This window comes from Neofelis nebulosa, chromosome 2 (assembly GCF_028018385.1).
Source record: "Neofelis nebulosa isolate mNeoNeb1 chromosome 2, mNeoNeb1.pri, whole genome shotgun sequence".
NCBI classification, from domain to species: domain Eukaryota; kingdom Metazoa; phylum Chordata; class Mammalia; order Carnivora; family Felidae; genus Neofelis; species Neofelis nebulosa.
The window spans coordinates 169,391,655-169,414,128 of record NC_080783.1 but is presented as its reverse complement, the minus strand read 5'-3'; the positions used below and the strand labels follow the sequence as shown (position 1 = coordinate 169,414,128).

The 22,474-nt window shown below is 41.1% G+C and overlaps 1 protein-coding gene across 2 annotated transcripts in view; it reads left to right on the top strand.

The window, feature by feature from the left end:
• The window catches only part of ROR1 (receptor tyrosine kinase like orphan receptor 1), a 399,098-nt gene extending 378,382 nt beyond the window's left edge, over window positions 1–20,716 (top strand). For both annotated transcript variants that reach the window (XM_058717134.1, XM_058717135.1), the window contains exons 8-9: window positions 685–896; window positions 16,137–20,716. In XM_058717134.1, coding sequence (XP_058573117.1) covers window positions 685–896; window positions 16,137–17,564 — 1,640 coding nt within the window. In that variant the 3' untranslated portion in view covers window positions 17,565–20,716. The remainder of the gene's footprint in view (window positions 1–684; window positions 897–16,136) is intronic.
• Window positions 20,717–22,474: the final 1,758 nt, after the last annotated feature.

Genomic DNA, 22,474 nt, shown 5'->3' with positions numbered 1-22,474 from the left:
GTTATGCAGTGATGCTGTGCTTGAGGAAATTGTAGACACTTTCCAAAATAGATACTTCACTTTTGCAGATGAGTAGAAGTGAGGTCCAGACAGGACAATGATTTGCTCAAGGCCACACAGCTCATCAGAGACTGAGTCAGGTTCCCATGTTCTCAGGCCAGTGGCTTTGTGGACACTGGGACCAGGATTCTTAAGTGATGTTGATTCTGGAAGGTGCAGGAGTGGCCCTGTAAATCCAAACCAGCCAGGACAAGGGCAGATTTCTGGAACATCACATTGTGGTGGTTGATTCTGGGCTAACAGCCAATTGTAGAAGAGCCCTGTGACCCACATCAGTGCCCTTAGGTGTATCCAGTCCTTTCACATGACGTTTAACTTTTAACGTGTTAGAGAAATGCAGGTCTGCTGCTAAAGAGAGGCAAGATCAGAGGGAGACCCACACACATGCAAAGGCCTCATAATGTCCCTCTGCAATTTTTAAACACTTGAACTTTAAACTTTTAAACTTCAATAAATTATGTTGAAGGTTTGATAGAAACAAATTGTAATAAGCAATGGTTCCTTTTTTCTCCAGTGAATTTGTGTGTATAGAAGAATAGGAGGTCATTTTAAACTACGCAATGTAATATTATACATGTTATTTGAACCAGAATGACTTTTGCTCTTTTCTATTTCTGTACCCAGATTCGAAGGGCTCCAAGGAGAAGAATAAAATGGAGATCTTGTACATACTGGTGCCAAGTGTTGCTATTCCTCTGGCCATTGCTTTTCTCTTCTTTTTTATCTGCGTCTGCCGCAATAACCAAAAGTCATCGTCACCGCCAGTCCAGAGGCAACCGAAACATGTCAGAGGTCAAAATGTGGAGATGTCAATGCTGAACGCATATAAACCCAAGGTAAAATCAGCAGTACAGAGCTGCATATATTCTATAGGCTTCAGGTTAAAGCAAAACTTATCACCCTCCCCAGCTTAGAAATCAAATGATCTACGATCAGAGTTGACAAGCTATAGAGTTCATTTTCAGCATAACTATCTATCTCTAACTGTATCCAAGGCAGCCAGAGCATTCTTTGGTCAGTGTGTGCACGTCAGTGTTGGGCCAGCCATGTGGCTGCCTTACCATCAAGTCTGGGCTAGAAAGAATCCTTAGGACATCATCTCTCCTAAGGATTCAGAATGTGAGCTATTTTTCAAAATTTCCAAGAAGGAAATACCATACTCTTCCAATGAAACTGAAAGAGATGAACAGAGAAAAAAAAAAAGCAAACAAACATGGTTTACTAACTTCACTATCAAAAAATCCTTTTATTGCACAGTAGTGTACGTAGACTATACACTTAAAACCGGTTAAGTTTTATGTGATGTGTCTTTTGCCACAACAACAAAACCTAAATCCTAACCCAGGAGTTAAGTTCGGTTAAATGCCTGACCTAAATCTGTTCCTCTTTGGTTTAAGTATATTTAAAGAGAAGTGTTGTCCTTCCTATAATCTTTGAATACTGTTTTATGATAGCCTACCTTAGCCTTCTCGTCTCTGTGATAAATCAATCCACTTCCTTTGTTTTTCCTCCTCATCTTTCAGCATGTGGGCTGCTCTAGGTCCTGGCAAGGAAGCCAGGGTCACCAGCCCTTACCTTAAATGGAGCGCACACACCACATCTTAAAGCTGAAACACAACAGAGGCTTTCTCTCCACAAAGCCAGAACCTCAATCCCAGCCCTCTCACCAAAAAGATTTCATTTAAATAACTTAGAAAACTTCCAAAAAGCCCGTCTTTTCTTCTTATCCCAACTCCATAGGACATTCATTCACTCATTCTACAAATATTTGTCTTCTCTGTGGGTTAGTGGCCATATTATTCATTTGGCTTTCATAAAGAGAAGATGCATCACTTTAATAAAATTTTAGGGGAAAAAATGTCTTCATGCTCAAATTAACTAATTCTTTTAACTTGTAAGTAGATGTAGCTGCATATTGGGACTGACACATAGCCCTCATCTGATTGTAGTCTGCTGTGCAGTGGATTTTTTTAATTTGAAAAGTCTTAAAATGTTTTTTTTCTATTGTAGTCCTATTTGTAGTCCTATAGAAACCTTGTTTCTTAAAGTTTTTGGATTTCTTAAATTTTAAAAATTCATTTTTAAGTATTCTGTCCCAAGCAAAACCATAGTTCTCTTAAGTGGGAATTTTTACCATTAAAAAAAAAAAAAAAAATGAAGAAAACATGAAGACCACAGGGTTTACTAAGTGGCTTGGGGGACAGGTAAAGGTGGAGGTTCAACTGTTTGTGACATCCTAGCTGCCAGCTAGTCAGCTTACATACATTACAGCATGTGATATAATGTCATATTTAATCCTTACATGGTACTAGAAGAAAATAGAGGGGTAAGATTGATTGCATATTCGTGAAGTGATGCCTAGTTGACATTTTACATTTCCCATACTTCAAAGTTCCAGTGCAGTAGTCTTTATTCTGTGAGAGTCTTAGCCCATCATTTCTTTTTTTTTTTTTTTTTCTTTTTTAGTGTTTATTTATTTTTGAGAGAGCGCAAGTTGGGGAGGGGCAGAAAGAGAAGGGGACAGAGGATCTGAAGCAGACTGTGCACTGGCAGCAGAGAACCCGATGTGGGGCTTGAACTCTAGAACTGCAAGATCATGACCTGAGCTGAAGTCAGACATTCAACCGACTGAGCCACCCAGGCACCCCTCCCTGTCATTTCTGTTATTAAATGTTGAGAAACCTTAGAAATGCCAGAACTCTGGATGAGAGAGAGACCCGGATGGGGTTGGTCACTGTGCAAAAGCCACCATCCTGGAGGGGCAGGCTCCTCATTGCTATGGCAGGAACCATGGGAAGAGTCATTTCCATTTGGGAAAATTGTCAGTTTTGTAGGCCAGCCTCAATCTGCAACTCAGTTCCATTTTTAGCGAGGTTTGTTTTGCAAAGCATGACATCCAATAGGCATGATGGTTTGGATTTATGCAGTCTTTCAGATAAAGGTCTCAGAGAGCTTTCTGGCGTAAGTGGAGAAAGCTAATGTGGGTCGTCTGATACAAATTGATACAAATCAAGAACTATACCAGGAACTTTCATAGTCATCATCTTATTTAATCCTCACAATGATTCTGTAAGATAGGAGTTATTATTCATACTGTACAACCAGAGTAAGTGAGACTCATACAGATTAAGTAACTTGTCCAAAATCAAAGAGCTAGAAATTGGAAGAGATGAAATGTGAACATAGGATTTTTCATGACTAAATAAAGTCCTTGCTCTTGCCTGACCCCATAATAACTTTTTCACGGAACAAATCGTGCTGGGAAGGGAGAGTGGGAGGGGGTCAGGCAAACAACTAAATATGATTCCATTTGGTCAGTTTGGGCTGAACACTAACCACAGGCATCACCCTGGCTTGTGATAAATCCTTAAGAGGTTTGTGTAACAGCCTCACGTCTGAATGATATAGCTCCAATCCTGCCAAAGGCATGTGAAATTTGGCCAGAGCAGTAATAGTCCTCTACCCTTTGTGGTTGTAGAGACAAATGTGAAATATACTGGGCCCGATTTTCCCAAAGACTTGGTGAAGTAAACATTGTTTTCATCATTTCTGAAGTGTCCCTTGCAAAATCTGCCAGTGCCAAGATTTCTCCAACCCAGGGCTTAATATTCAGCCTTAAACGTCCCTCAAGTAATTCTGAACCACACTGGATGTAGGAATGGCTCAAGGAATATTTGACTGGTTTGAGGAGGGGGAAAGGAGACAACAAAAACAAATGCTAGCTCTCTTTGTCTTACTCTCTTAAGAGATTTGGCTCCAATCAAATTTGAATTATTCTGTTGTTTGTTTTGGTTCTTACTGAGTGCCTTTCCTGGAAAAAGCACAAAGGACTTTGTAGACCTTAAAGAAAATTCCTAACTGTAAACAGTCAATCTCTAAAAGTGCTTTGAAAGGTCACTGACACATAAATAATACATGTACCTATAAAATCTAGAAGGAAAGAACACACATAATAAAAGAAAAGAAAAAAGAAAGGAAGGAAGGAAGGAAGGAAGGAAGGAAGGAAGGAAGAAAAAGAAAGAAAGAAGTCCTGAAAACAAACACCCTACCAGAGTAAAATCAAAAGGATATTTGGAGGCTGAGATGTAAAAGAATGAAGCATGGAAACTGGTCTGCCCAAGCCTTATTCTTATTTCTCCTCCGTCAATTCAAAAGTCCGAGACTCCAGGGTTTTTATTGATCCAAATGAATATGGCCTTCGGGGTTTAAATGGTTTCCATCTTTCTCCACTTGCTGAGCTGCTAAACCCCTCCCCCCCCACACACACACACTTTTGGATTAAGAAGAAGCTCCTCAGGGAGATTAGAAACCCATACCCTCCAGAGGGGACAACAGCAGTCAAGGACAAACTGGTTGACAGACCTGGCTTGAGTCTCTAGAGAGGCAGGTGAAGCAATTGGAAGTTAGACCTCAAGGAGGTTTGAGTTTCTTTCTGACCTGTGGGGAAAGCAAGCCAGTGGACCAGAGAGGCACCTCCACTCTGAGTTGTGCGCAGTCAGAAGATGGGGACGCCCCTATGGCTCCGCCTGCAGTTGCCCCGTGGCCCTGAGAAGTCACTTGGCCTGAGTGTCACTTTTCTCAGCAGTTCTGAGAATGAAATAGACCCTGTTCATATAAGTTACTGTCAGTTTGTTTTCTTTTTATTTTGGTAAGCAGATTTCAAGCCGTGCAGTTGGATAAGATAACCTGTCTTTTCCATCTTTAAAATTCCCTGATGAGTATTCTAGTGATGCATGAACTAAGTAGGATTTTTCTACATTGAATTACAAATTTTACAATGCAAGTGGGTGTTTTTTTAAAGTACTGTGGAAAATGAACCTTCTCCAAGAAGCCTGGGAAACCCTAATTTCCCTTCTCCCGGATTCTTTTCCTTTGCCTCTCCTTCCAACTCCCCAACTGTCACGTGTCTGAAAAACAGGGCATTGTCAGTAAGGGGAAAAAGCTGTGGAGCAGTCTCCTTGGGGAGTGAGGAAGGTGGCCCAGCCTCCCACTCAAGCACAGTGGCAGGGATTGGGGGGGGGGGGTTCTGTCTGTGAGACATGTGACTCACCTACGTGGGACTCTGGTGCATAGATGGGTCGAGAGATGGAGGAGTTTGAGAATAGAGGATAAGGAACAGTGGGTCGGGCTTGGGGGGGGCGGGGGCACAGCCAAGGCCTGAATAGGCCTTGGGTCAGACTCCTGCAGCTCCTGGCTGGCTGGTATCAGGAACACTTGGGGAAAGCAAGATTTGCCTAGCTTTCTGAAGCTGGTGGCTCTATTTTCTTAGTTTACCCTCATCTCTTGCCAGCTTCTCTGTTTCTTCACTTCCAGGAAGTTCCTCTCTCCTTTTCCTTTCCAGCCAAAGTAGTTGCTGAATGTACTGACACTTGATTATATTCTCTGGGCCTGTCCCTTTTGCCAACAACATACTTCAATCTAGAAAGCCCTACTATGGCCTGGCTACCCCTTTTGAGCCCCTGACCTTACCCAGTGTCACCACACTTGGTGCTAAAATGTCCTCGAAAACTTTTTCACTCAGTCCTTAAAGCTTTTGTCTCCCCGGACATCTGATCTCATCATTCTATTGACAGGGCCCTCTACAGAATCACCAGTGATGTAATTCAACCCAATGGCCTTTTCCAAGTCTTTATCCTCTTTAATTTCCCTGAAGCATTGGACATTCTGAACCACCATCTTGAAATACTTTTTCTCTTGGCTTTCCTCCTATCCCCTCTGTTTCCTTCGCTGGTTCCTACAGTTCCTCTTTACTTCTCTCCCTCTTCCCCCTCCTCTCTCTCTCTCTCTCTCTCTCTCTCATGCTGATTTCATCCTCTGGCATTGCTTTAGTTCCCACTTGATATACATTCCCTAATCTAGAAGGACACATCTCAAGCTATAGAATCCTTGCTCCCAGCACCTAAGGATCCATAATCTCCAGGCCTAACATACCTTTACAGCCACATTTTTTTTTTAGTCTATTTCCAGGAGGTAGTTTGTTATACTCCAAAGGGCAAGGACTGAGAGGAGAGAGATGATTACAAATCTGTGCTCCATTGATTACTGGCCATGAGATCTTAAGCAAATTCTCTGAACCTTTGTTTTCTCACTTGTAAAACAAGGATACAAATAGGGGTGCCTGGGTGGCTCAGTTGGTTAAGCGTCTGGTTAAAGATCTGACTCTTGATTTTGGCTCAGGTCATGGTCTCACAATTCATGAGTTCGAGCCCCATGTCTGGCTCTGTGCTGACAGTGCAGAGTCTACTTAGAATTCTGTCTCTCCCTCTCTCTCTGCCCTTCTCCCCCTACACCTCTCTCTAAAAATAAATAAATAAACTTTAAAACAAAGCAAAACAAAATTTAAAAAACACAAAGACACAAAGAGTACTTAGAGATTTTTCTTTTTCTTATTTGGAGGTTCTAGCCAGGGAGCACAGCTTCTTATATACCCTTGACCAAAGAACAGTCCTTCTCTATCGGGGAAGGTCATCTTCTTTGGCCAAGCAGGCAGCTTCAGGAGGGATGTTCATGGAGTGGTGAGGGAGGAAGGGGACACCCGCTAGGCAGTCCGATCAGTCAAATCAACCCTGGCGATCAATGGGGTGACAGATGTTGTAGGCAGATCACTCTCACATCCGATATTTTTGACAATTTGAGATAGTGTGTCTGGCACTTCTTTGGAACCTGATTTCTAGAAGTTACTATTGTTTTGGTACAGTGATGATACAAACAGCCACAAATATTTCAGTCAACTACCAAATGCTGTGCACAGGATAATGTGGGTTGGGAGGCAGCTATAGGACCCAGCAGCCCACAGCATTAGCTGGGTGAGGAGACAGGCAGGGGAAGCACAGCCAAGATACTAGAGGTAGCTCTTTGGACAGTTCTGGTATTCCATTCCGATTGAGTTAGCATAAATCCCCTGCCCCACACACCCTGTTGACACCCTGGATAAAATCCGTCAGGGTGGAGAGGGTTTGATGGTTAGGGCTGGGAGGCTTCCAGTACAGAGCTTCAGCTTCAAGCTACATCTGTAGAAACTTTACTTGTGGGGAGGATGAGTATTAGAAGTGGATATATTATAAGTGGTATTGCCGATAAGCTAAAGTACATCACAGACATTATCTCAATGGAATCTCCATTATGACCTTATGAAGTAGGTGCTAATTTAAGCCTGATTTGGGAGTAAGAAAAGTGAGTCTTCATGCCACTATTAAGTGGCAGAGCCAAAATTTGAACCCAGGTCTGCCCAGGTCCAGAGCCCACGTTCTTCCCCATTTCACTTGACTGCCGTAACTTTCGGGTGGACCAAAACACACGAGCTGAAGTTATGAGCACTTGGTGGCTCAAGCTGACATTGAAATTACTGGCCTCTGTTCTGCCTGTTTCCAGGCAGGATAGAAGCTCTCCCACTGACATGGTCAAGTAGCCACCACAGAATCAACCCTGGTCACCACCAGACATTCAAAATAACCATCAGAAAGTTACGTCGTACAGAAAAGAACTGCTTCTGAAGTTAAATCACTTCCAGAGAAGTGCAGCTGAACTCTGGGCCAATGTGGCAGACTGTTGGTTGAAACTCCCTCCAGAATTTGGTGGCACTTAGCTGGAAGGCACTTAGTTTGACTGTAGTCTTTGAGAATGTCCATAACCTCCCAAAATGAATGCCTGTGGCCTTTAAGTTTTTAAAACATAATCACTTCCATTTAGGAGTAGAGCCCATTCCTTTACAATTTGAACACTGCTTACCTCAGAACCAGGGAAATGCACAAGAATGGAAAATAGGCTTTGGAGTCAAGCAAGTTCTGTCAACAGTTAAGTCCAGATACTAAGAAATCTCTATTTTATATGTTCTCCAGGGCTCTTGTGCCCAGCTCAGGCAAAGGCTGCTGTGGAAAGGGTTTCTTCACTTGTCCCAATCAACTAATGAGGACAACAGAGAATCGATAGGAGTAAGATCTAGATCAGAGACCGAGAGCAACTATACCTTGACATTCCAGTCTTCTACCAGTGCGCTTCATGCTTTTAAAATGGTGAAGGCCTTTAAGGATCAAAATGAAAATTGCCGGTTATTGCTGGAAGGATGCTCCAGGTTTGGAGCAGACGTAGTTGGATTTGCATCTTGGCATCACCACTTAATAGGTGTGCTTCTTAAGCAACCTCTTAATTTCTTGATCCATAAAATGGGAACATCACAGTATGAATCTCATGAGATAGTGATGAAGATGAAACAAGCTGATGCACGAAGCACCTAGAGAAGTCACCGGGAAGACAGACTCTGCTGTCCAACATACAACCTACCAGCTGTGCAATCACTCTCTTTCTCATATTTTCCACCTGCAAAATGGGGGTAATAGGCAGAGTGACCAATTTCATGGGGTTGCTGTAAGGGTCAAAGGGGTTAATATGTACAAAGTACTTAACAGCCTAACATATAAGTGCTCCACAATCAGCTCATAGGCCTTATTATGGTCTCAGTGTCTGTCACAGGACACGTATTCAATCTATGGTAGCTATTGTTAAACTCAAGATTACAGACATCTACGACAAGAGCTGTGTCTTTACTCTTCATGCTTCTTGCATGGGTCCTCATATACTATTCTATATGTATACTCTTTGGCATATAGCATATACAGTATCAGTTGACTGACTGATACAACCAGCTATGAAAAAAGATCCCCCACCACAGGCTGCACATGAAAATAGAATAAACTGGTGACATAGCGCAAGCGATAGAGTGATTTAATTTCAAAGCCTTGAATCTCATTAAGATAGTAGCAGAATACAAATACAGTAAACACCAGTCAGTGGTCCTTATCTTTTCTTTAGCTGGCATTTCCAAAGCATCTTCTCAAGCAAAGTATTAGTTTCTCTGGCTCCTATAAGTCAAAATTGCTCAACCAGGTTCTTCAGACACATTGTGGTCAGTCATCATGCAAGGAGTAGAGATCCAGACTGCTAGTGATTGTCTGACCCAGAAAGCCATATTCCGCTGGTTCTTGAAGTGAAGCCTTCAGTTCAGGAGCATCCTCATCACCTGAATGTGTCAGAAATGCAGGACCTCAGACCTACAGAATCAGAAACTCTGGAAGTGGGGCCCAGCAATGTTTTACACGCAAGGCATGTTTTAACAAGCCTTCCAGGGGCTTCCAATGCCTGCTCTGAATTAGACTATGCTGATATAGTCTATATCAGAGATGATATTAGAGAGCAAGCCAGTCCCCCAAGGAATATAGATCTCACGGAGAACTTTGCTTTAAAAAAAAAAAAAAAGGAACTGCTAATGTCCTCTTACCCCAAATCCCCCTCTAATTTTAATGAGGCTGAGGAAAAATGCCACTGTATTCAAGCCATTGTAGTTCATCTCCTCAAGATACTTGGGTCTGGCTAGAATCAGCAAATGTATAGCAAATGAGATTTGTAAAAGGGCGTGGGAAAGGAACCACTACAAGGAAGGCAGGGACTACAGGGGATGGTTTGAGTCAATTGTATGAATACAACTTCAGTTCTTTTTTAGTATCTGCCGTTGGAGCCACCTTCCTGTCCTGGAGAACCACTCTGGGTTGTTTCCCTCCCCCTCATGTCACTCAGCTTTTTATCTGTGTCCAGCTTCAAGTTGGGCTCAAAAGTAAAGCATTCATACCCTGTTCAGGTTAGAAGCCCAAAGTCACAAATCCGTGGATCCCTGCTGCACGCAAATGTCGGCCATCACGAAATCCTCCCCCTCTTCCTACAGCCATCACTTATGTAGAGTGGGCAGGAAATGGCAGGTTAGTCATAAGCTTTGTCACCCAGAGGAATCATTTGAAATGTATTATCACCTAAGGTGTAACTTCTCAAAGGTGGAAAGAGATAAAGTCTTTGAGTCTGTCCTCCTTATCCATCTACCACCTATATAATTACAATGTAAAAAAAAAAAAAACAAAAAAAAACCCTACTCCTGGTTCATTGCTTTCATATCTAAAGGTAATAGATCTGAAAGCATCACATGTCCCCACTTAGGATTTGTCACTCGGGTGAAGGAAGCCACCAACATCAGCCTGGCCTCCATCGGCTGGTTAGACAGGACCACAAGAGTCACATCTGACTCACATCTAAATGACTGTCATCTAAAATGTTCTCCCTTCTTTTTCCTCCTGCGAAGAACTCATTCAAACCCTAATAGAGTTGCTCTTCAAAAATTTCTAACGAAAGAAGCAGATTCGGATTTTAGAATAACAAATCAACTTCTACATCAACTTTGATTTTTCCTCCTCCTCTCCCCCCCCCCCAAATTATAGAATTTTTAAAACCTCAGTGAGGCAGATGTGTGTTTACTTTGAGAAGCAAAAATGTTAACATTTAAACTGAAAGCCTGTTTCAGTTTTAAGGTACTTAATTGCCTTACAGCATATAATAAACTGAGCCCATCTTGTCATTCAACTAATGGAAGGAGTGATAAAGAGATAGGAGCCCAGGACCCTATTCATTTCAGTTTTCCTTTGTACTTAGTTTACTTTGGCACTGTGCCTTATGTGTATTTTACACTTCTTTACATTTTGTACATCCCTGTATGACAAATACTTGTCAAACAAAAACTAAACAGATTTATAACCCCTTAACTTGAAATGAGCCAAAATTGAGCTGCCAAAACTTTATGACTTCATTTTCTTTCATAGTTTTCCACGACATTGGGTTCAAACAGACAAACCCCACTTGAGGTCAAGCAGAGGTCATTTCACTTTCATTACTAAAATATAATTTACAATATGCCAGACCTAAACAAGTTTAGCCTAAAGGGTTTGTATAATGTAAACCATCTGTTCCTCAACAATACAGCTAATTTCCTGCCGTCACTGCAGGGTCTACTGACTGCTTCTTTAAGAGTTTTTATGATTTTTTAACTAGTTCAGGATTTATGTAAAATTTGAAAATGAGTCTATAGTTAAGACACATTTGTACCAAGTAACCTGAGCATTTTAAAAATGCAAATCACTGTGTAAATTGTTCCCCTGAAACTAAGCTCTGAGCAGTTTTTCTGGTAACTTCTAGGCCGGCTGCCGCACAGGTGTTCCCAAGAAAGGTTTTGTGAAATCTGCCATTTTAGTTGCTTTTTGTGCTTCTTTCCAAAGGGAATCCCCAAATTTGGTTATGACAAGCCCTGGTGAACTGTTCCTTCCTTCTATAGGCTAGAGAGGAGCTGGGACTCTGTGCCATATGGCCCACCGGGTATGGGTGGGATCTGAGAAGACACACTTGGGGTCAAAATGTGCTCTCGTGTGTCTGAACAGGGGAAAAGAACAATTAGAAGTCCATAGAGCGACCACACACTGAAGGCTGACCTCACAGCCCTGTGAGGTGTCAGGCCCCAGGCTAAGCCTCCAGAGGCCTTCTGTGTCAAACTGGGATTGCCCGCCAACAGGCTTCTCTGATTTCAGACAGAAATGGTGTGGCCCAAAACAGAAGGGCTTGCAGTGCAAGTGTGGTTCTTTTGGCTCTTCTGAAAATTCTTGATGCTTTTCAAGCCTCTTTCTCCATGTGCAAAATGGTAAGAGTAAGAGTTCTTTTTCCAAAGGCAAATAGCAGAGAACTAATTTGCTTACCTCAGTGCAGGGGAACGCAGCCCGTCTTAGCTGTGAAGCCCCAGGGGCTATGTGTCAGGCCGATGCCAAGGTCCTGTCCACCCGTCTTCTCCTCCAGACCCCAGAATCCTGGCCAGCTTGTTTCCTTGTCCCATCTGCCACCATCTACTCTTCCACGTGGGTTCTTGCTCCCTCCACCCATATGCATTTCCCAGAATCCTAGAGGAGCAGGCCACATGTCACTAAAATTGTACCCACCTTCGGGCTCCAAAACAAATTCTCTGTTTTGAGATTGAAGATTTTTAAGATTTTAAGGTGTTTTTTTTGTTTTTACTATTAACTACACGCAAACAGGAAAAGGTTAATAGGAGGAAATGTAATGCATTTTTTATTTATTTTAGTGTTTATTAATTTTGAGAGAAAGAGAGAGAGAGAGCATGTGAGCAGGGGAGAGGGGCAGAGAGAGAGGGAGAAAGAATACCAAGCAGGCTCCACACTCAGTCTGGAGCACAACGCAAGGCTTGATCTCACAACCTGAGATCATGACCTGAGCTGAAATCAAGAGTTGGATGCTCACCTGATTGGGCCATCCGGGTGCCCCAAATGCATTATGAAAAGAACAACAGGAACGCCTGGGTGGCTCAGTCGGTTAAGCGTCTGACTTTGGCTTAGGTCATGATCTCACAGTTCGTGGTTTGAGCCCCGCACTGGGCTCTGTGCTGACAGCTCAGAGCCTGGAGCCTGCTTCGGATTCTATGTCTCCCTCTCTCTCTCTGCCCCTCCTGCACTGGTGCTATGTCTCTCTGTCTCTCAAGAGTGAATAAATGTAAATAAATAAATATATAAATAAATAAATAAATAAATAAATACATACCACAACATAAAGGGAAATATAGAACACTGGCTAGAAGTACTTAAGGCTATAAATGGATATAAGTCATTTGCATTTACCTCACTTACTGGATTTCTTCCATAATAAGTATAATAAGATTGATTTAAGATTACTTACTAGGTGGAAATTACTTTCATACCTTGTTGCATTTAATCCCTACTGTAACTATGGAAATTGCATATCATTTCATGGATATGGAAATAGAGGTTCAGAAAAGTTCAGAAACTTGCTCAACGTCAACCACCTAAGATATAGGACCTACCCCCACAGGATTATTGTCATAAATGAGTTAATATTTGTTAAGTGCTTAGGACAGTATCTAGCATTTAGTAAATGTTATACAAGTATTAACTAATATTAATAGAAAGCAACATGTCCAAGATGCAAATTCAGATTGGTATGATTCCAAAGGCCACACAGTTTGAATATACTGCACTTCCTATGGGTTAGTTCCAGCAGGGGAAGGAAAAGGGAGTAGTCCTAATACCTAATACTCCTTGAATTTAGTTATGAATTCCTATTTTCCCTCAGAAATTTTTATTGCTCAGTCCCATACCCTTCTCTCTTACCAAAGCCTGGAGATCCTGTTTAGGTCCAGAAGTAACGCCTACTATGCCATTCAGGGGACCTTCACATAAATTGGACTCAATTAGAGCATTAGGAAAAATTGTGATAGAAATCCCAACATCATACAGGAGAAATTTACCTTGGGTTGGTCTTCCCACGAAAGCAAAATCATCTCAGGGGAGTCTGGGTGGCTCAGTCCATTGAGCATCTGACTCTTGATTTTGGCTGAGTCCCAGAGTTGTGGGATAGAGCCCCGCATCAGGCTCCATACCGAGCATAGAGCCTGCTTAAGATTCTCCCTCTCTCTCTCTCTCACTCTCTCTCTCTCTCTCTCTCTCTGTCTACCCTTTTCCTCCACTTGCACTCTCTCTCTCTAAAATAAATGCATGTAAGCCAATTTGACAATAAATTATATTAAAAATAATAAAAGAAAATAAAATAAATGAAATGAAAAATTTTTTAAAAAAGCAAATCAGAGTTTCTCAATAAATATGCAAATAAACATGAATATATTCATTCTTTTTCACCTCTTTCACAAAAGCAGCATGCAGCATTAACTATTCTTTTGCTTTTTATTTATTTTTAATTTTTTTAATGTTTATTTTTGAGGGGGGTGGTGAGGAGCAGAGAGAGAGGGAGACACAGAATCCAAAGCAGGCTCCAGGCTCTGAGCTGTCAGCACAGAGCCTGACATGGGGCTCAATCCTATGAACCATGAGATCATGACCTGAGCTGAAGTCTGACACTTAACCGACTGAGCCACCCAGGTGCCCCGCTTTTTATTTTTGACTTAACAATAAGATTTGGAGATCTTTCCATATCAGCACATAGAAAATGTGCTCATTCTTAAATTATGTAATATTCTATTATTGGCTTTGCCATAATTAATATAACCAGTCTCCTCTAGGTAGACATTGAGGCTGTTTCTAATCCTTTGTTCCTGCAATACTATAATGAATAGGACTGGATCAATAAGTAAGTTTTAATTTACTGCATGTTTAAAGCAATGTGGTACCATTACTTTAAGCAGAAGTAACTTTCCTGTAAGACATTTCCAAATACAAACCCCTTGAGATCTGCTTTAATGAATAAATGAGACATATTTATAATAGGAAATATTATTTGCATGGGCAAATTAATGTTTCAAAATTCTCAATTTTATTTCACCCTCTTAAGTGAGTATTTTCCTACATGTTTATTTACACTTATATAATTAGGTTAATGGGCATTTTGCCCTGGAAAATCAGCCTTGAACAGAGCTAATCATCATGAATTTTAAATTAATACAATTTGGATTAGAGAAATATTTTTACTTCGTTTTCTAAACTGTTGTTTTAAACTCTGCACAGAGAGCTCTGAATTCCATATGTATTTGCCACATTGCCACCTTTAATTGGAATACTCAGAGCAATCATCTTTTTCTAAAATATTTGAAGTGCAGAGATTATTTTTAAAATCAGTTTATGTATTGGGGCGCCTGGGTGGCTCAGTTGGTTTAGCGTCCAACTTCGGCTCAGGTCATGATCTCACGGTTTGTGAGTTTGAGCCCCATGTCAGGCTCTGTGCTGACAGCTCAGAGAGCCTGTTTCAGATTCTGTGTCTCCCTCTCTCTCTCTGACCCTCCCCCATTCTTGCTGTGTCTCTCTCTGCCTCAAAAATAAATAAACATTAAAAAAAAATTTTTTTAATCAGTTTATGTACAAATGCATTCCTTTTATGATCTTTTTCTTAATAAATTCATCTCAAAGTCAGGCTAGATTTGAGGTGAATTTCAAATATTACAGCCACGATCAAATGTCACAATTTAGTATTTTCATTGTGAGCTAGATCCTTTTTCCTGTCTGTCTTAAGATCAGTTAGTAAACAACCCACTTGTGAAACTGTAAGGTTATCAACTGGTATGAAGGGCAAATGCCTCCCTTCAAGGAAATGAAATGTGATTGAGAGGACAAAATATTCATAAAAAGAACAGCAACAGCAAGGTAATAACTAAAAGTTAAATAGCCCTTATCGTGTGCCAGGCATCATGTTGAGTACTTTAAAAATGTTAATCTATTAGAAATTCATAGGAACCCTATAAGATAAGTGCAATTATTATCAATTATTATCATCCCATTTTACAGATGAAGGAATTGAGGTAGAGGATGATTAAATACTGTACCTAGCGTCACACAGCTGGTAAGTGGAAAAGGCAGGATTCAAACTCTAATTGTCTGACTGTGGAGGCCATGCATGTAACCAGCCCCCACACTGCCTCCTGCATGTGGTGGCCTTCAGACACTAAAGCAAAAGGAAGCCAGAGGAGGCAAAGATCATAGTGGTCACGAAGAGTTTCAGAAGGAAAACTCTGATGAGCAGAGAGGAGTGGATTCCAAAGCTCCCTACCTCTACTGGGAGCGCTCAGGAGGACAGCCTTTCATTGTGGTTGCTATGGCTTTTCCCACAATAAATATCCTAAGAATAAGAAAGCATTGCAGGAACAGAGGTATTAGGCAAGAATGGCCATGGTGTTTAAGGGTGGTCACTGAGCAGACCTATTTAAATAATGTGATGCTATCATATAGAGAAGTAGCAAGGGTAGGTGGGTTAGGACCAGATCACACACACTGTATGTCCCAGGCTAAGAATTAAGGCTGTATTCTCTCCAGCAGCGCCTCTCACACTGTAATGTTCAATGAAATCACCTGGGATCTTCTTGTTAAATGCACATTCTGATCCAGCAGGTCTGAGGTGGGCCCAAGAGCCCTCATTTGTAATAAGCTTGAGAGATGCTGATGTTACTGGTCCCAGAACCACACTTTGAGTAGCAAGACGGTAGGCTCCAGCAGGAAATTGCCATTGGAGCAGGGGATGTAGATGGAGTGGGGGGGGGGGGGGGGGCGGAGTGGAATGATAGACAGTTACCTGTGGCACCTCCTCTAAGTAGTGGCCAGCAATTTTAAAGACTTATAGACCTACGGTGTTTTATTTGGTCTGATTTCTAGAACTTTTCTCTATATGCCCCACCCCTCCTCTCAGATGCCATGATGTCTTGCCTTAAGTGTTTTCAACTACACTTTTCCTTTCTTTCTATACAGAGCAAGGCTAAAGAGCTGCCACTCTCTGCTGTACGTTTTATGGAAGAATTGGGGGAATGTGCCTTTGGAAAGATCTATAAGGGCCATCTCTATCTCCCAGGCATGGACCATGCTCAATTGGTTGCTATAAAGACCTTGAAAGACTATAACAACCCCCAGCAATGGACAGAATTTCAACAGGAAGCCTCCCTGATGGCCGAACTACACCACCCCAATATCGTCTGCCTTCTGGGTGCTGTCACTCAGGAACAGCCTGTGTGTATGCTTTTTGAGTATATGAATCAGGGGGATCTCCATGAGTTCCTTATCATGCGCTCCCCACATTCTGATGTTGGCTGTAGCAGTGACGAAGACGGGACCGTAAAATCCAGCCTGGATCATGGAGATTTTCTGCACATAGCAATTCAGATTGCAGCCGGCATGGAGTACCTGTCTAGTCACTTCTTTGTCCATAAGGACCTTGCAGCTCGCAATATTTTAATCGGAGAGCAACTTCATGTAAAGATTTCAGACCTTGGGCTTTCCAGAGAAATCTACTCTGCCGATTACTACAGGGTGCAGAGTAAGTCTTTGCTGCCCATTCGCTGGATGCCCCCTGAAGCCATCATGTATGGCAAATTCTCTTCTGATTCAGATATCTGGTCCTTCGGGGTTGTCTTGTGGGAGATCTTCAGTTTTGGACTGCAACCGTATTATGGATTTAGTAACCAGGAAGTGATCGAAATGGTAAGGAAACGACAGCTGTTGCCATGCTCCGAAGACTGCCCGCCCAGAATGTACAGCCTCATGACAGAGTGCTGGAATGAGATTCCTTCCAGGAGACCAAGATTTAAAGATATCCATGTCCGGCTTCGGTCCTGGGAGGGACTCTCAAGTCACACCAGCTCCACTACTCCTTCGGGGGGAAATGCTACCACGCAGACAACCTCCCTTAGCGCCAGCCCAGTGAGTAATCTCAGTAACCCCAGATATCCCAATTATATGTTCCCGAGCCAGGGTATTACACCACAGGGCCAGATTGCTGGTTTCATTGGCCCACCAATACCTCAGAACCAGCGATTTATCCCCATCAATGGATACCCAATACCTCCTGGCTATGCAGCATTTCCAGCTGCCCACTACCAACCGACAGGCCCTCCCAGAGTGATTCAGCATTGCCCACCTCCCAAGAGTCGGTCCCCGAGCAGTGCCAGTGGGTCGACTAGCACTGGTCATGTGACCAGCTTGCCCTCTTCAGGATCTAATCAGGAAGCAAACATTCCCTTACTACCACACATGTCGATTCCAAATCATCCCAGTGGAATGGGTATCACCGTTTTTGGCAACAAGTCTCAAAAACCCTACAAAATAGACTCAAAGCAACCGTCTTTGCTAGGAGACTCCAATATTCACGGACACACCGAATCTATGATTTCTGCAGAACTGTAAAATGCATGACTTTTGTAAATGTGGTATACAGGAAAAACTAGAAAGCCGTAGAAAAGATTTAAATTCAAATGTTTTTATTAAAGTAAGGTTCTCACTTAGCAGACATTGCAACAAGTATCTTCTGTGAAGTTTAACTGTGTCTTACCAAGCAGGGCAGACAACCAGCCAGAAAAAGAAAACATTGTGGGATTAACACTCCATCATGTACACGACATGGCATTGGGATTGGTACATCTGGTTTCACATACTAAAAACTGCAAACCAGTGAAGAAGAAAAGAATCTCGTGATTAAATATCAAACCAAAAAGGAAAGTCAAATGGTGCTTTGTGTATTTGCCTCCATTCGCCATGACTGGTCTCTCCCCAAAATGTATATACCGTAGCATTTGTCTACCTGCTGTCTTATCTTCAGGACAAATGTTCAGGAATTGTGTTGATTCAATTTAGACTCTATGCATTCTTGTATGAAAATGATGTTCAGAATCAATGAGGAAACTGTAGGCAAAATTTGAAATCCCAGATGGAAACGAGCCATAAGACAAGTGTAAGATCCCCTGAGGCCATCTACACAGTGGGGCTTCTTTGGGAAGGTACAGAATGTGCCTCTTTGTGAATCTCCTCTGCTGATCACGAAGGCCTTTTCCACATTATCGTTTTCCACAGTGTGTTTACACAAGCCCTTGAAATAATATAGGGCATCAGACCATAAGAAGGCTAGACGTGGATGCTGGAATTGATTGTTGGTTGATAGTTCACTCCATTGCATTAGAAATGAGGAACCAAAGGAAGCACAGTCAGGAAAATGGTCCCTCGGCCTAGATCAGCACCCCTGGGAGAGGAACAAGGTTTCCCATGGGACAGCCTCACAGGAGCTTCCCTGGAACAATAGGATTGAAGAATAGAGGTATGGCTGCAGACCAGCACATTAGTGCTTACAACCTCCTGAATATGAATCTTCCTAGGTGTAGGGGGCCCACCATCAATGGACTCTGGGGAAGTAGGAAACTCTATGACACCAATACCTAGTTAAAGTTTCTCTCACCTTTTTTTTTTCTGATCTGGAAATGTTCATAGATTTTATTCCAGCACCAGGAGTTACGACCATTTATTCATAGCATTAGTTGGAATCCAAAGACTATGAATTCTATTTTGTAAAACATTACAGTATTTTTTTTAAACACAGGTACTGAATTCTCATTTCAAAGATAACCATGAATTGAAATTTTGAAGCTGGTGAATAGAAGAAACATAATCATTTTTGCCTTAGGAGGGAGGCATCAAATGTGCATTTCATGCCACTTACCTACTAGCCATCTTTTGCCAAGTTTAGAATTCTTATGGGTTTCAAGTTCTATATAGAAAGGAATGTTATGTTAGATTTTTCTCTTGTTAAAAAATAACTCCTTTATTCTAAGAACAATGTCTCAAGGTCTCATTTTTTTAATCATTACTATTTTACAACTAAAGAGACTTACAAAGAGACTTTACAGGATATAAAATAATTCCTGGAAATAATATCTGATGAGGAGAATGTAAAGCACATTGATGTTTCAATTTTGTAAAAAGAAAAAAAATGCAGTTAGGATGAGAAATCAAGGAAATCTGTGTACCAAATGTGTTGCAATTTTCCCAAACACTGAATCTTCAAACAATGAACATGGACTTATCGGTACTGTGAACTCAAAGAATTGGCTATATCCAGTTTTGTTGAAAGATAAATTAAGAAATATTTTTGTGGCATAAGTAAGCTGGTTCAAGAGCTACATTTCTTAACTTTAGGTAGAGGAGAATATTTGGATCCTTTTGTTGCTATGCAACTGTTTAATGATGAAGATTCAAACCACAATTTTGTATATCATACGACAATCAATTGTTTTCCAAGGATATTTATTATTTTAAGTAAACATGATTTCAGTGAATCTGAGTTTTTCTAGGAGTCCCTTAAAGGGAAATTAGCATTCCGTGAGCCAGTAAAATACGTACTCTGGAAAAACATTACTATGGTAAAAAGTAAATTCAAGTTAGTTTTTTATAAAGAACTATAACATTTATTTTAAACATTTTATAATTACTGAAGTCATTAAGGTGAGCAAACCAAATTTCAAAACCACTTGTAATAATGTATTTTGTGATAGCACTGTGATACTGCATAACACAGTCCCTTTTGTATTAAAATGGTATTTTTTTCACAAACTGAAAAATGTCCGCTTTGTTGACAATGTTTTGTAAGATGACTTTATTTTCAGATCTTTTTCTTTTTTTTTCCTTATTTTTTTTCCTTTTTTTTTTTTTTTTTTTTTTTGCACAAAACTATGTTTATGGTTTGTATCACAGAAGTGAAAATATATCTCTGCATTTTTATATCCGGTCTGTTTCTTTGTTTCCTTTGTTTGTTTCTTTTTAACTCGATATAGATTTCCTTCAAATATATCATGGCGATATTCAGATATCTTGCCCTCCCATATCTTTTCTTATTTTCACTGCATGCATTTAATCACTGTATTACTTAATGTTTGATCTGTTATTATGGGCATTTCAAGTAGACAAGCATGGATGTAATGACAAAAAGGCTATTTTATATTGAGGATTTGTGCATTTGTATTTCACACACCAGCGATGATATTAAACACTGATTACTTTATGCTGCTGTTTATTAAAAATGTTTACCATATAATATTATTTCCTGAATATTGCTATCCTGAAGGTATTTGGGGATTTTAATATTATTTCTCTAATTATTGACATTTCATAGAAAAAGGAATCATAATTCTTATTTACTATAATTCCTATTTCATTGAAATGATTTTTTTTTTAAGTAGGCTTTTAAAATAGATTTGGGCATTCTTTTGCCACTGACCACAGGTGGAAGGGAAAAGATCCCAATGATTTCATGACCATATACTATCCAACTATATATGGCAAGCTTTTAGTTTTTAAAATCAAAATAATATATTGAATAATTACTTTACAACCAAATGGAATGTAAAAATTGGTTTTCAAAGTTGCATCCTTTTCTGCCTTGTTTCCGTGTGAACTTAGACATCAAAAATCATGTCTTCAAACTCTGAAGAAGAAAAAGCTGTGTACATCTTATCATGTTCAACTTAGATTCCAATCATATTGATAAAATAAAAAGAAATGTGGCCATTTAATTGTCACAGCTTATCTTTATGACCTTCTTTGCCCAAAAGAAAGAGTTCCCCATCTGGCAATTAATACACACTGTCAAAGAAAATGAGTATCATTATGAAAGTTCAAAGAACTTGTCCATTCTGCTCTTTAATACAGAAGGGAATACAATAAAACCTTCAGGGCCTTATCCATCTGTTTTAGGTACAGTTCTTGTCACCACCTCAGCGATCAAACTCAATAAAGCAGTCACCTCTCATGGCAGTGAGATGGATGTCAGGTTGGGTTTCTCCCTCTCATGTGAATTCTTCAGTCTGCCCTTCACTCCTATTTCCTTCTGTCTCTCCAGGCTCTTCCCCTCCCACCATCCATAATCCCTTCAACTCTGTGATTTGGGCCTTACCCTAATCACCGACATCTGCAAATTTGCAACACCACCTCAGATAATGCCTACTACAAACCACTAACTACTGATTAAAGGGAGCTCTATTATCTACCTATCCCAGTGGTTCAAAGATGATTACCTATCCCAGTGGTTCACAGAGTGTGGTCCTCAGACTAGCAGACCTTGGAACTTGTCAGAAATGCAAATTCTCAGGCCCCTCTTTGAAGCCCTGAATCCAAAATTCTGGGGATGGAACCCAGCAGTTTGTGTTTTAACAAGCTCTCCTATGATCTAAACATTGAGGTGGCGAGTGGCGGGGTGGGGGGGTGGGGGGGGGAGTGGTCATTACATCCTTAGAAATGTATGTGTAAGCATTTACTAACACATTTGCCACTTTGGTTCCCCTTAAAGAAAATCAAGTTTTAGTGAAAAATTAAGCAGGAAAATCCTTTTGCTTTAACCATTTGACAATTGGTTATATGCTTTGTAGCTGTTGTCTTGGATAGAGAACTAATAGCCCCAACCTTTGACAAGACTACCTTGTCTAGCTCCCTCGAGACCCCTATTCCTGGGTAGTAATCAAAAGCTTTTTCCCTCATGTGGACAAGCTCAAAAGACTCGGTCTCTTAGTGTACTTTCTCTGACTCCTTGCAGCGATGATCAACACAACTAAAAGCGCTCTCCTCTGTGTTGCAACTTCACACAGTCCGGGTCAGGAATAGGCTGCTCTTTCTTGGGAGGAAGAAAGATCTGGCTCCTAGAAAGCATCAGGCAGAAGCAGCTGCAGAGGCTCCCCTCTCCCCTGAACTTCCTGTGACAACTTGACCCACTTGGCTGGATGCAGTCACCTGTGGCGCATTCCACTGTGTTCTTTTGCCAGTTGCAGCCCATCGGACCTCGCTGGCTGGCTGTGAGTGTTTCTGTGCTCTCCACAGCCTGTAGAGACTGAAAGCTCTGAAGGAGGACAATAAGGAGCCACAGGAGGTGCTAGGGGTGAAGCTCATACTCTTAATTTATATAGCATTTTTTTAGGGCAATAGTTTAAAAGCTAAGGAGAAAATGCTAGTTTAGAAGAGAAGGAACAAAGGATCACATGCCTAAGAGGAACTTGTTTGCAGCCAAAATACGACTGCACCTGAAGTTTGTTACCATAAATGCCAAGAGTACTAAGGAGTCTGTTACCTCGGAGGAAGGAGAGACTTACAAACCATCAGAGTTCTCAAGGTCATTGTAATCCCCTAGGAAATTAGGCGGGGAAGATTTAAAAAAAAATGGAGACATACAGGGAGAAAGTCTGCTGACATATTTATGACTAGCTGAATCATATGCGCCTATGAAATGCATATTCACAAACGAGTACTATAACATTTGCTGACAAGGCCTGACACGGTGCATA